Raw genomic sequence first — 13,237 nt, 5'->3', positions numbered from 1 at the left:
GCTCTAATGGTTCCCAGGTGTCATCTATGGGTGTATATCCCGCCCATCGGACTAGATATAGCGTTTTCCCCATCCTGGGTGCGTTTTTCTGCTAAGATGCGTTCCACCTCCCACTCTTCCTCTCCATCGATCGGGATGGGCGGTGGCCGCATCTTCTGACCTTTCCATTGGTGGTATGGTTCTAGTAATGAGACGTGGAAAACGGGGTGTAAGCGGCGGTATCGTGGTGGTAGCCTCAGTTTATAAGACTGCGTTCCCTATGCATCAATGATTGTGAACGGTCCTAACTGACGGTGATCTAATTTGGCATTCGATCGTACGGTGGAGATATTCTTTGCCCGCACCAGTACTTCATCCCCTATCCTGAACCGCATATCTATGTGATGTTTATTGTACTGCGTCGCCATTGCGGTCTTAGCTTTCTCAAGCACATTCTTTGCTATATGGCGTACCCGCTGGAGCTCTTTGGCTCTCTCTTTTGCTTCCAGAGCTTTCACATGCGGTAATCCGTTATCGATATCAATCCGCAGATTTGATGTGAAGCCCACTAACATATGGGAAGATGTTACCTTGGTAGCGCTGTGGACCGCAGTATTGTTCATATACTACGCTGCTGATAGCCATTCAGCTCTTACTGCTGAGTAGTGGCCTCTCAGCTGGCGGTACTATAGAGAAAGAGCCTGATCAAGGTACTGAGTCAGTAGATAAATTGGAGAAATGGAACTAATATATATATAGAGGTAGCTGACCTTACTAACCGGTTAGATGAGTTGCCACTGGCAATTGTCATCGCCGGTGCATTCATGCGCGAGATCGGCACCGGTATCAAGGAGTACCTACAGTATTATATGGATTCCTGGGTTGACCTATAGTCTTAGTCAGAGGCTATGCGTCACTATCAGCAAGGGAATATACTTAAGACATGGATGATCTCATACCGTGAAGTCCAAAAACGTGATACAACTGCTGCAACACTGCTACTTTTCCTTGCGTGCTTCAATAACCGAGATATTTGGTACAAGATGATCGAATGTGGTCGTAATTGCTCAAATATTCCAGATTGGTTCGAAACACCTGTTAAAAATAAGCTTGCTTTTAAGGCACGGATCAAGACTCTTCTTGGGTTTTCCTTCATTGAAACTAAACAGCAAGAGGAAAGCTACGCAAAACACCAACAGCGGCTACTTCCACATGCAAATCATCTGCTGCAAAGGAAGGCATATTATTATACAGATGACACGGCACCTATTGGAGGGTCTTTTAGGTATAGTCTAGGCAGTCTCTACTCTGATCAAGGCAAGCTGAAGCAGGCAGAGGTGTTGTATCGACGCGCACTGACAGGCTATGAAAAGGCACTGGTCCTGACCATTCTAAAACATGTATGGCGTCTAACAATCTGATTTCCCTTCCCCGCTTCAACACTGGAACCAACACTCTTCAGCCTGAATTGCCCCATGGTCCTACAGCGTTTGCTGGAAATTCCAAAGACTCAGAAATATCCAGACCACGCCGGAGGGAAATTTCTGTACAAGCTTTTCAATAGAAAATAAATCTTTGTTTATTACTGAGAATTTATTTATATTAGTATTCCCTTTTTGTGGCAGCACTCCGCTGAATGATCGTCGGCCCGGAAAAAGGGGGGAACCTCCAAAATTTTAAAGTCTGCCGACAACTGCGTAACGCCAAAGTGGCTGTTGTAGTCGGCCGTAATACCCGTCTTGGCATCCACTCTTGTGGTCCTTGGTACCTTGGTCTCAAAAGTTCCTCTAAGAATGAGAGCATCAATTTTCATACATAGCTGTTGATAGATCGATTCTCGATCTCACCTTATCTACCTCATCGTTTCAGGGCCCGCAGCGTGCATCAGCGCGCGCCTTCTAGTGTAATTTAAGGGAAAATTTTACTATTCCGTTTGCCTTCCTAATAAGTACTAGTGCTTGTTGAATTATGGTTTGATAGAAGAAATAATCCTTGAAGGTGGTGGCGCTGCTTTTGACTTTGTGTACAGTAAAACAACTGGCGCCAGTTTCAACCTCTACTACCGCTCAGGAGGATGCCACATTCATACAACATCGAAGATCTAGGTCAGGGGTACTGTGGTTTCTGCCCTTAATAATGACTTCAACAGGAATTGGACTCCCTAGCTTGGTGATTCGAATGATGTAGTCAAAACGGTCATATCTCACACGCTCAAGAATTATTTCAAGTCGTCCCGAGGATTCTTCGCGGGAGCACTTGCGGTCCGGTGCCGCAAATGTTAACGGTGGCATCCAGACCTAGGATTCTTCGCACGCGAGTCATGGCCTCAGCATGACGGGATATCAAACTGAAATATCAGTGTTAAGCTCAGACTTAAATCATGTATAGTTAACCGTGCAACATCCATCGCCCTAATACCTACTACATAGGTACAACTAATATACCAAAAACCCCATCTCACCCCAAGATGTCTTCTTAGCTGGCAGCCTCTTAGATTCAATCTCATGCACAACTGTCCACCTGGAACGATGATTTAGAGTTTCTAGGGCTCATCCTTGCAGAGCTCACTGATCCTCGGGGCCTTGAAGCAAATGGGTTCCACTGGCATCAGGCCGCAGACTTTCCTGCGATAGTAGATGTACTCCAAGCATCATGTGTTGCAGAGACTGGAATACTACGAAGGGTATTGGGTGCCACAACCTCGAAATGTTTAAAAAAATGGCTTCGAAAAGCGAAGGAGATTCGAAATACCATGGTTCACCACCAGTCAGTAAATGAGAGAAAACTATGCTCACTGAAAGGGGTGAGGGACGAACTATGTGAATTATTCGAATCTGCCATCAGGACAGTAGCTGCATACAGTAACGTCCGTGAGGTATGAATATCAGCGAAATTGGGGATCTATGCTGCTGAACACACTCAGATTGCGTGGTGCCCTTATCCTTATACATCTACCCCGAGCGAATCCAGTCCGGGAGGCGACGCCTACAAAACGGAGACTATCCTCCTTGCATGCGGTACGGAGCCTCTACTCTCGCAGCGCCATCGAATACTAGGGAGCCTTAACTATCAGCTAGAAAGCACGCGACCTAACCGTAAACGCAAAGCCTCTACGAATGAGAGTCGACAGGAAGAATTAGAAAGATTCATAGAAGCCCAGCAGCGTAAATTGGATAGGAGACAACAAATCAAAGCAAGAGAAGAAGAGATGAGAGCTCAAAAGCTGCACATACTAGACCAAAATCATCGCCGTATGCGACAGCTGCGATTGACGCAGCTCAATCGCCTACGCAGTCTCCTGGAACATGAAGAGAAAGTACGGAAGATTCAGCGCTCAGTACTCCTGGAAGACACTAGCCTCTCGTATCCTGCGGACGATAATGCTGTATCAGTTATTCTGGCACTGAGCTCTCCGCTCTGGCTCTTGTGCTTGTTCATACGCACAATATACAGGAAGTGCAAGATTCTAGCTGCCATCTTTGCTCGTGGATAATTTCAAGGTACGAACATGATTGACGGATTCACACCGAAAGAAGGGAGATCCTGGGGCCACGTGGCGCTTGTAATAGAGAGGTCTAGTGTACAGGACTGCAGCACCTGTATTAAACTTACCAAAACCCATGCCAAAGCGAATTAGCGACTTTTGGCACGTGCATCACGAGCTATAGAAGACCCTGGTGCAGCGGTGCTGGTTTGGAACTGTAGTGTATTGCTGATCATGATGAGATTTGGTAATTTGAGAAGGTGTGGTTCCATAGGGTGACCAGCACATTCTTCCAGATCCTCTTTGTTCATCACATCCGAATTAGTCCATAGAGACAAGATGATAGGAACAAGAGTCGGAACTGAAATGGAAGGTATGCATCGCGTAAATCTGCGTTGCACTCGCCTTCTTTGACCAACCTGAGCGTGTCCTTTCCAGCGGACAGACTCTCGATGGACACAATTCAGCTAACACGTGAAAATGAAACCCTTTGTTGAGGGGTATGTTCATCAAAATCCTTATGGCAGTGATACAGTGTGAGGGGAAATCCCCACCCAGTCAGGTTGCGGTCAATCAGTAGTTAAGCCGGGTACAGAATAATCGACATGGTTTTCTTTTAAGGCACGTAGATGATTGAGGCGCTTGAAGAAAGCAGAGAGGGTAGTAAATTGGGACGAAGCCTGGACGAGAAACTGGTTAATATGATCAGAACTCTATTTTTAGCGCCTGCTGAAACCCCGGCTGGTTTTCGTACTATAACTAGTAGTTACTGGGCAGAAAGTCTGAGTAATCAGACCTAGTTAGTTCCCGTGCGCGCATAAACACTGTAAATGTAAACAACATGTCAAACAACTTCATGTTTTCAACCACCTAGAACTATGCCTGAACGTCGAGCTCTAGGGACCTTAAGTCCTAATATTAGGCGTAATACTGAGCTGAAGCCATATTGTTTTACGTGCGATAGGTGAAGTTGAGCAGGACAAGTCCAGCTTAACGACCCAGCCTTCAAAGTATCTCATATCTGTGTTAACTAAATCACTGTTTGTTGCACAGCAAAAGTGTCGACCTTTCAGGCTCCATGGGTGACCGAGCAAAGCTACATATACTTTCCAGTCAGATGTAAGAGCATTAACCTCGCCGATGATCTATCAGCCTGGCCAGATATCTAAGACAACTTAGGACGCTTTACCATGAAGCGCCTTTGTCTGCTATTCTATATCTTAGAATATATTTGTGGCCATAGTTGTACCTGAAACGAAAATCCCTACTTTCAATTCTGAGCAAAATTTACTTTGTGTTAGAGGCCGACTTTACGTGCTGATTCATCGTCCCGACTGTCCTAAGCAATGCACTTCTTTTATGGCATATGGCTATGGGTTCGGCGCAGGTATAATCTGCCACTTCCTGCACGTTTTTGATAATACGTTAACTTGAAAAATTCAGGCACAAATCTCTGCTTCCTTCAGATGCCGCTGCCAGTGCTGCAGACGAAACTGGTTCGACTACCTGGGAGACACAGGAATACCAAAAGAGCATCACGAGGTTACCAGCTGTGCCAATTGAACGGGGCCAGCCTTTCTATCCAGCGACTGAAACGAGGATAACAGCCGGGCCTCTTCGGTGCGAGCGTTGCAACGGTCGTCGTTCCTCGGCATACAACTATGATCATTATCGAGACCCAGTGACATATCCCTCCATGGGTACCTGCTCCCGATGGTGGACAGGCTGTGCAGCTGCGAAAGCTGAAGCGCGTCTGCACAACAGTCTACAGCAGATTTATGAACTACCAGCTAGCAGGACAATATAAGAAACCAGCCGATAGTGCACCTACGTAAAACACACTTTCATGTCTACTTCCTCCATTTTTATTCGCCATAAATTAATAAAGCCACAAAATGGAACTACTATAGGAAATGAGGAGATGCTGAGACAAAGTTGATATGAGGACGAGAAGCTATCTCGTTCAACTTGATGTAAGATTGTTTGTAAGCCAAGAAGCGGCAAACAATATTGCATAGAATGGGTGAAGGCATTGAACAGAAGGGTACAGGACGCCGCAATTTGAGATAAGTTTTCCTGAAGGACATAGCGAATCGGGTAATCGTGACGGCTTAATAGATGGATCAGAGTCCATTTCTTGCGGGGATGGTCCCGTGCATCAGCTAGGCGCTATCCACCAATATTGTAGCGATAGAATCATTGGCTCTCGCATTGTGATACGCCTGTAAACCTATGTTCCGGACCCTACGTTCTTCGATTCGCTCTAAACATGGAAGCTATTATTAAAGAGGTTAGGCCTTGCTTACATCACAAAGTAGTAGTATTTATTAGTAACCTGATCAGAAAATGTGTTGTACAGTGTCCAGAAACTGACTTTTGCAACTGCATAGAAAGGGCAATGTAGACACGCTCAGACAGCGCCCACTATGTAATGAACACCGAGGGGAGCATAGCTCAAAGGCCCTGGCGTAGATAGGCGGCTTGAGTAAGGGAAAAAATTCAGATTGAACGCACACAAATGATAGGAGAGGCTAATAGAGCCCCTAGGGACTATTTAGAGGCAGTGCATAGGCTGCCGTATAGACACAAATGTCTGCCATAGCCAAAAACTCATGGAATCAAACTTGATAATCATAATAGAAATCGTATTCGCGCTCGAAGTAGTCGATCAGATGCCGTCTCGCCAAATCCAAAAATAGAGTTAGATACCTGTTACTATTGGTCGTTGCACAATGCTCGCCCAATCATTTTTATCATTTGGGAAATTGCTGCGAATGGCCATGAGTTCCTTATGCAAGTGATGGTGCCCGTGGAAGGGACGTTCCCAGGTAATTTCTTCTAAAGTAGGGAGTTTGCTCAAGAGCAGAAAAAGGAGAAATCCGGCTGATCCCAACAAATGGATACTGTACTTTTGATGGAAGATAGCTCGACATCTAGGTCCCAACAAATGCCCCCCGAGTTGACACTAATAACTTCCAGGCCTGCTCCAATATCTCGGAGAATATTGCTCAACCTATCGCTCAACTCACCTTCTGAAAGCATTACTTCCAAGGTCTTTAGAGATACTGGTTTCCCATGGAAAATTAAGTTACCAACGTGGTACATGTAGCTAGAAATGGCCAGTTTGGAAAGTCACGGTAGCCTGGAAAAGTCCACAAGAACAGCGTAGTCCCACGCGTCTTTCCCATTGTCATAAAAGCAATAATCAAAACCAATGTGCAGATCCACAAGAGCCGGCATGACGGGTACTACTAGAGCACCACTTGAAATACCCTGTATATCAAGTGTCTTCAGCGACTGGAATGATGGCAAGAGTGGCCAGGAACCAAGAATAGTGTTTAAAAGAAACCACTGTCGAAGGGCTGGCTGCTCAATAATCTGCTGCTTTAAATTATCTGAGTTCTCGTCGTTTCTGCGGCCATCAAAACTAATGGTTATCATTGGTATTGATAGACGCATAACAATGAAGAGGAAACCCAAGACGCCTTACCAGCACCGCTGCACATTGGGGAATCGACCCAGCAAATTTAGCATGCAAGGCTCCACAGCTCGGTAGCAAAAGATGTATATCTCTCGAACAAGTGGTCGCCACTCGCCTAAGATCTGGAAAATCCTCGTTGCTGGTAGGGGCCTTCCGTTCAGGGACTCGGGGAGTTGCACGGTGCAGAATATATTTCGATTCGTCAAAAGAGAGTCCTGGTAGCATTGTGCCGTATTCCCTTTGAGGTATTGAATAATGCCCTTAAATCACGGTTCTTCAGCTATTATGGCATATCAGTATATTGTGATGTCTGCAAACATGGGTGGCTAACATTCTGAAATATCATCAGTCATGGATAGGTCCATTTAACCTAGTTTGACACTTACATGCTGGTGTGACACAATGTGGGCTAACTGATTATTCTCAACTCGTTGAACATCCCCTTTACACGACAAAGAATAAAAAGGAAAGCAAAACCATAAAAGAGTGTTCTAAATTGGATTCCGCTCCTAGTATCCTACTACAAAAATAGAAGCGGTGTCACCTACAGTAGGATTCTCCAAATGAGGCTAACTCCTAGCGCGGAAGAAATGTGGACTCACTGTTTATGGCTGAACTTCTGCCTTCAAGCAACTGTTCGAACGCTTCGGCGTTCAACCTTCAGACATCGCTAGGGTTAAGACTAATCTACCAACAGCCAAGTGTTACGTAATATTTGACCCATTACGTAACTAAAAAGTTGAGTTCAACGTTTCGAAACCCGGCCATCCTGTCGGCACAGCCTAACAAGAGAGAATAGTGGGAAAAGCCGATAATGAGAAAGCAAGAAGAATTTACAAGAACAAACACTGCATGGTATGGGTGCATATGTTTCAAGGTTGAGTGAGTACATTCGGCCTTGCAGAAACTTAGCTTTAAACTGGGCAAACTGAATATAGGCTCCCTGTTGAAAAACAACCGAAAGGTGACCTTGGGGAACTTGTATCGAGTGTTTAACATGTTGCACTGTACTGACTCTCAAAATTCTATACTATTACCTCAGTACCGTACTGAGCCAAGGCCCACTTAATCCGACCGGCAAACTATATTGTTGAAAAATTTTCAGAACCCCTTTCTAGATGCCTCCGACTATACTGATCAAATGGAATATGATGAAATTTGATCATGTCGGGGAGACTCATCCAGCATGATCTCCCCTGGGCTGGCACAATGAAGACATCAGCTATTGTTTCGTGTTCATCTGTTAGGTGTTGTTGAACACTCCCTTCCCCTCGAACAAATGAGGGCAGTATATTGTTGGTGAGCTAATCCATTAGTAGGTCCAGAGGGCAAACATCCTCCCTTGTTGGCTATTCGGGTTGCACAGACATATTGGTGGAACAACCCGGTACTTACAGATAAATTCCTTACAGAAAAGATCACTGATAGTCTTCAGCAAACTGGCCTTCACCGGCAATATGATTGTTATCTTCTAGACCGACTACTAGGTTCTCAATACAAAAAATTTACTGAGGTGGCACGTGGCACGTGGCACTTCAGGTTGAGGGCCAGTACAGTGTAGACAGATATACGCTAGAAGTACATTATCAAAGAGGTGTCTATGGCGTCTTAATAATCAAAGCGGTGAGACGTTGTATTAGACTGCGAATACTGTGAACAGTCTATCCTATCCAGTAGAACATATCTTATTGAATGAAAATTAAAGAGATATATAAGCCTTTAGTGCATAGCTTGGGACATTTATATTCTGTCAACATCTATTGTATTCGGAATACGCTAGTAATTCTATGGCCAAAGATATTAATGCATGAGGGTCTGAGTTCCTAAATCTCTATCTCTATCTCACTACTAAATACTGCTCAATTTGACACGTGTATCAATAGTCAAAATAGGAAAGTGAGGTCAATGGTCGTGGCGATGGCTGACTAATCTGGCGTTCCTAATTCTGAAATAGTGGTCATTTTGGTTGACATATTCAATTTAAATGTGGATCCAAGTTACAAGGCGACATGCTTTGGAAATGAGTCCTCGGAGCTAGAGAATGTCCAACATACCAGCTATTATTATTAATCGAGTTTTAGGCCTAAGTCTAATACTTGTTCAGCAGAAAAGAGAACAGTTCAATGAGGGCTGGAGATTTCATGTCACTGGCATATACGGTTTCATCGCGATTTTAGCTGACTACTGACTACTGTACCTATTGATACAAGACTGTTCAACGCATGAAATTGGCTCCTATTAGGGCCGCAGGAACCCAACAAGCCAGAAGTGAGTCGCATGGGGAACTTGAGGCCTAAGGGGAACGGGACGATATCAATCGCTTAACATGGCATTGATTGTGGCAGAGAGCGCAAAAGATTTGCGCTCTCGCGTTATTTCCTTCTGTCCAGTGTGCGTGTGTACAATGTTCGTACACTGACCCCTCGCGTAAATGGTGATATACAGGTAAACTAACTATAGTTAATACTTGTTAGATCTAGATACATCTGTTTCTGCTACATAAGGGCGAATTTAGAGCCTCGCTGTGCAAGCCTGTGATTGCTTCCTTTCCTCCCACCTTGCAATAAGAGGGAGGCTTGCGTACCATTGTGGGAAAGAATTACATTGTGGTGGTATTGTACATGTGGTGCCGGCGACGGGATTCGAACCCACTACCTCCAAAAAAGGGAAGACCGATTCCTCTCTTGCAGGCTGCCTCCGAGTGCTTATCACTACACTTACCGCAGTCAACAACAATGTACTGTATCAAAGGAGACTAGGCTTATCTGTCCTTTGCTCTGGCATAGTCCACCTGAGCAGAGTACATCGTTTTCAATACTAGGCCGCATAGTTGAGTCGGTGACCATTTAGGGGTCCCGTTCGGAAAGGAGAGGAAAGGATGCTGAGTTGTGTTATTTCTGAGTACTTGGCTGTGAGATTGGATCCTTACCCGAATAAGCTCAGCAGCCGTTGTGCCAGCAGCTATCTGAGCCAAAAAATTGACAATATCCTTTCCACGGTTACTGTCAAGTATGTGCATCCTACCATCAGCCGGTCGCTTTTGGTGCATGACCTCCATCATTATGAACCCAGCAGCCTTTACATCGCGCCCATTCTTTCTACCATGATACATTTTGGCATCCCGGAAATCCGCTATTCCGATGAGTGCTTAGCTACCACAAGTCATGTAATTTTGCGTCCATACCAATTTTTATGACACCTTCAAGTGTAAGGAGGATACTGGAACATTTTAAGGAATCATGGTGAAGACCTTGTTTTCGAAGATACAAAAGAGCATCTATGATCTTTTGGCAGTTAGTATAAAGTTAAAACCCAAGCAGGGAGCTGGAAGAGTGACCTGGCCCATAATGCAGGAAACCTGTTGGTCACTTGGACGAATTTTATCTGCCACTATATGTCCCAGGTGAAGAGGCAGAAATTCTGAGACGACAAGAAGGTTTTCCTTGGGGTCAGTTGTTTTAAAAATCTGTAGAGCAGTTACAAGATGCGGGTGATTAAGGGTTTGGTATCGGCTTTGGATTCGATCGGCGTTTTTCTCCGGAAATCTTCGAATGGCGAATACTTTTCCATTATCACGATGAATAGCCATCGTTAACCACATGTCCAACATAATGTTCATATTTTTGTCATATATACTCCAAGGTAATCCCTCTTGAGCAATAACATCATTCATGCCAACCTTGTCCATGCACAGGTTATCACTGTTATTCTTCACGGAATCCATTTCGCTTTTTGATCAGACAGCAAGCAGTACAGGGATAGCTGGCTTATCCAAGAGGTAGTAGACCCAGGGACTAAGTGGAGGGAATGGATGTTGGAACCGCCATATTTATATTTTAAAATCGTGACCTCTTGGAATGGATGAGAGTGGAGGGTGAATAGACATGGAGTCAATCAGAAATTACATTGAAATATCATGTATTGAAACACCTCCCTCAAGTGTTCGGTCATTTTGGTGCTCTAGATGTATATTTTGGTCAAGGCATAGACATATGAAATACCCTAACTTACACGTAGCCCCCGGGAATATTAGGGCCTCAAGCTATACTGACTTCTTTGTTAAGTCTAGTCTGAGCCCATCACAGATACTGGAGTCATGAATCTATGTATATAATACCTCCCTAACTAGCTCACTCTGGACTTTACAGCACAGTATTGAAACAACTTCTTAGTAATCAACGAATATGACGCATCGGAGCTATCCCGGCGAGACGGATAGCCGCTGGGCCACCGAACTACACCATGCTCTACAGGGCTCTGCGAAGGTCGATTTAAGTCTGATAGACATCGGTCCTGAGTGGGAGCTAAACAAGGACAACGTGGAGAACCTCTGTCGGGTCTTCGAAATCAAGGGCGTTTACCCTCTCCAACCCGAGAACCATGTGGAAGTCAAGGTTTCTCCTGGGGACCTGGAACACGCACTAGCGATTTGTGGGGTAACAGCAGATGAACTCCGGCAGAGCGACCCTACCAACTATCCAGAATTAAGATTTAGTGACCGGCAGTTATCTTGTCTCCATGGAAAACACCGGGTTCAAGCCGCTCGGAGTATGTACCCTCCCATCCGATGGTGGGTAGTGGATATATACCTAGACAGTAAGCGCCGAGTAAAGCCACTTATTATTGAATATATGGACTTAAGGCTTCCAATAGATATCTCAGACGATCTACAAAGAGCTCAGACCGAAAAATACCAACACGAAAATATAAAACCTGTAGGTGAGATATACACAAACATTCGCCGCTGTGAAGCAAAGTCCGACTTGACTGCTGGAGCAAGATGGAGAGCCCAACTGAGTGACTGCGTGATTGACCGAATCAATATGCTGGAGAGTTATAATAAGCTATTGGTATCGTTCGATAGCTTACTTGATATACCAGCTGTGATGTTCAGTGGTGCTATACTTTCAGTATGGAACAAGCGCCTAGCGGATCGCTGTTTTGATGTTTATGGCCCTATCCCGCTTTTAACCGGTCTGAAGCTAATTTTATCAGGAATTTATTCACTACTTAAACCATATTCGTGACTTTTGGGCCGTGTCAGTTGCTGAAGGTGATCTTTCCAAAATGGAAAAGATAACCTGCGAGGACGTGAAGGCATTGGAAGGACTGGCACCGGGCGTGAGCTCTTCAGATAAAGCACAGATAGAAGGTGCAAGGCTCAGAGGCGAGATATTTCGAAAGTTTTCTACAAGCGAAAGAGATTTTCTTTTGGAGAAGGTTAGCAGGTACAATCGGAGAATTCCATCACTTACTCTTTTTTTCCAGGATGCTCTATTTTTGGGAATAGCGGCGACAAGAATCAAAAAACTGCTTGATCCAGTAAATTATGGACGAGATCGCAAACGGAAAAGAAAGGCTGAACGTGACTTGAGCATCAGAGATAAGCTAGAAATGATTTTTAACGGCCAGGCCGGGGGGGAAGTACCCGTCCAGATGGGAGACCATGCAGAACGACTAGTCCCGGCCGACCAACAACAGCAGTTTGAGTTGGCATATCGCCAGATCTGGTTGTGCGCATGGCGAATCAGCTGCGGTACACCAGGAGAAGGAAATAGGCCAGCAGAACTTTGGGCACGGACAGATCCTCACGCTGAATATCAACTTGCGCTGTGCGCTCGGCATCTGGGTTTTACATCTGACCGCATAGAGAAGATAATCAGCAATTATTCAGGCGGTACTCCGAACCCATGGTTTGATTTTGTTGTTAATAGAGCGCCTAGACTGAAACGTTGTGGTATCCCGTATGCCATAACGTTCAAACAAGACCGGAAGACACTCTACCTCGATCAACTTCATACCCACACAGAAAGATGCGTACAGCTGAGCTCTCAGTTTATATTACGAGATATTTATCTTTCCTTCTTCGGTGATCTTCCACCATCTTTACTGGATGGTACCCAGTCCAACCCGGACAACCTCGGTGCTCCACCCTCAGGTATCAGTTCGTCGGGAGCCAGTGACGATGCACGAAGCGGTTCAGAACGAGAGGGAGAACGAGAAACAGAGACCATTGGCAGAAGAAGTCACCAAGAAAGTACCTCAAACCCAGAAGGCAGATCTGATACCGATCCCCAAGAACCCATAGACGGCCCGTCAATACCTCTGGCAGCGTCCCCAGTTGACCCAGAAAGAGGCCATTATACCAACCAAGATAATATAGACAGCCCACCGAAGAAAAAAAAACCAGAAACAGTGTCTTTTGATCAGTCCGAGCAGACAGAACAGACAGAACAGGCAGAACAGACAGAACAGACAGAACAGACAGAACAGACAGAACAGACAGAACAGAC

General features: G+C 45.1%; 6 protein-coding genes across 6 annotated transcripts; 4 read left to right on the top strand and 2 right to left on the bottom strand.

Annotated features, from left to right (window-relative positions):
• The first annotated feature begins 854 nt into the window (after positions 1-854).
• On the top strand, positions 855-1,483 carry BDW43DRAFT_234298 (tetratricopeptide repeat protein). Its single transcript, XM_032039573.1, has one exon. The coding sequence runs from the start codon at positions 888-890 to the stop codon at positions 1,398-1,400; it is 513 nt and encodes a 170-aa protein (XP_031894742.1). The 5' UTR covers positions 855-887; the 3' UTR covers positions 1,401-1,483.
• Positions 1,484-2,731: 1,248 nt separating this feature from the next.
• On the top strand, positions 2,732-3,472 carry BDW43DRAFT_316415 (uncharacterized protein; the record flags this gene model as incomplete). Its single annotated transcript, XM_032048296.1, has 2 exons — positions 2,732-2,854; positions 2,903-3,472. 2 exons carry the CDS (start codon positions 2,732-2,734, stop codon positions 3,470-3,472), a joined length of 693 nt encoding a protein of 230 aa, XP_031894741.1.
• A 1,318-nt stretch (positions 3,473-4,790) lies between these two features.
• BDW43DRAFT_292778 (uncharacterized protein) lies at positions 4,791-5,363 on the top strand. The gene is made up of 2 exons (XM_032043757.1): positions 4,791-4,850; positions 4,907-5,363. The coding sequence occupies exons 1-2, from the start codon at positions 4,810-4,812 to the stop codon at positions 5,268-5,270; spliced, it is 405 nt and encodes a 134-aa protein (XP_031894740.1). The 5' UTR covers positions 4,791-4,809; the 3' UTR covers positions 5,271-5,363.
• Positions 5,364-6,313: 950 nt separating this feature from the next.
• On the bottom strand, positions 6,314-6,573 carry BDW43DRAFT_292777 (uncharacterized protein). Its single transcript, XM_032043756.1, has one exon. It carries the CDS (start codon positions 6,566-6,568, stop codon positions 6,320-6,322), a length of 249 nt encoding a protein of 82 aa, XP_031894739.1. The 5' UTR covers positions 6,569-6,573; the 3' UTR covers positions 6,314-6,319.
• A 1,020-nt stretch (positions 6,574-7,593) lies between these two features.
• On the bottom strand, positions 7,594-8,512 carry BDW43DRAFT_292774 (uncharacterized protein). The gene is made up of 4 exons (XM_032043755.1): positions 8,380-8,512; positions 8,264-8,331; positions 7,744-8,191; positions 7,594-7,682 (listed from the first exon to the last, which is right to left on the bottom strand). Exons 3-4 carry the CDS (start codon positions 7,941-7,943, stop codon positions 7,676-7,678), a joined length of 207 nt encoding a protein of 68 aa, XP_031894738.1. The 5' UTR covers positions 7,944-8,191; positions 8,264-8,331; positions 8,380-8,512; the 3' UTR covers positions 7,594-7,675.
• A 3,119-nt stretch (positions 8,513-11,631) lies between these two features.
• Positions 11,632-12,103, top strand: BDW43DRAFT_292772 (uncharacterized protein). The gene has a single exon (XM_032043754.1). It carries the CDS (start codon positions 11,768-11,770, stop codon positions 11,969-11,971), a length of 204 nt encoding a protein of 67 aa, XP_031894737.1. The 5' UTR covers positions 11,632-11,767; the 3' UTR covers positions 11,972-12,103.
• Positions 12,104-13,237: the final 1,134 nt, after the last annotated feature.

Source organism: Aspergillus alliaceus, assembly GCF_009176365.1.
Source record: "Aspergillus alliaceus strain CBS 536.65 unplaced genomic scaffold BDW43scaffold_74, whole genome shotgun sequence".
Taxonomy (NCBI): domain Eukaryota; kingdom Fungi; phylum Ascomycota; class Eurotiomycetes; order Eurotiales; family Aspergillaceae; genus Aspergillus; species Aspergillus alliaceus.
Note: the sequence above shows the minus strand (reverse complement) of the source record. Positions and strands in the feature narration are given on the sequence as shown.

Excerpts from the sequence above, each read along its gene's own strand:
- BDW43DRAFT_292774 (XM_032043755.1), bottom strand. The coding sequence starts at position 7,943 with ATGTTAAACACTCGATACAAGTTCCCCAAGGTCACCTTTCGGTTGTTT.
- BDW43DRAFT_292777 (XM_032043756.1), bottom strand. The coding sequence starts at position 6,568 with ATGTACCACGTTGGTAACTTAATTTTCCATGGGAAACCAGTATCTCTA.
- BDW43DRAFT_234298 (XM_032039573.1), top strand. The coding sequence starts at position 888 with ATGCGTCACTATCAGCAAGGGAATATACTTAAGACATGGATGATCTCA.
- BDW43DRAFT_292772 (XM_032043754.1), top strand. The coding sequence starts at position 11,768 with ATGCTGGAGAGTTATAATAAGCTATTGGTATCGTTCGATAGCTTACTT.
- BDW43DRAFT_292778 (XM_032043757.1), top strand. The coding sequence starts at position 4,810 with ATGCACTTCTTTTATGGCATATGGCTATGGGTTCGGCGCAG. Across the intron at positions 4,851-4,906 it reads TGGCTATGGGTTCGGCGCAG|GCACAAATCTCTGCTTCCTT; the intron begins GTATAATCTGCC and ends TGAAAAATTCAG.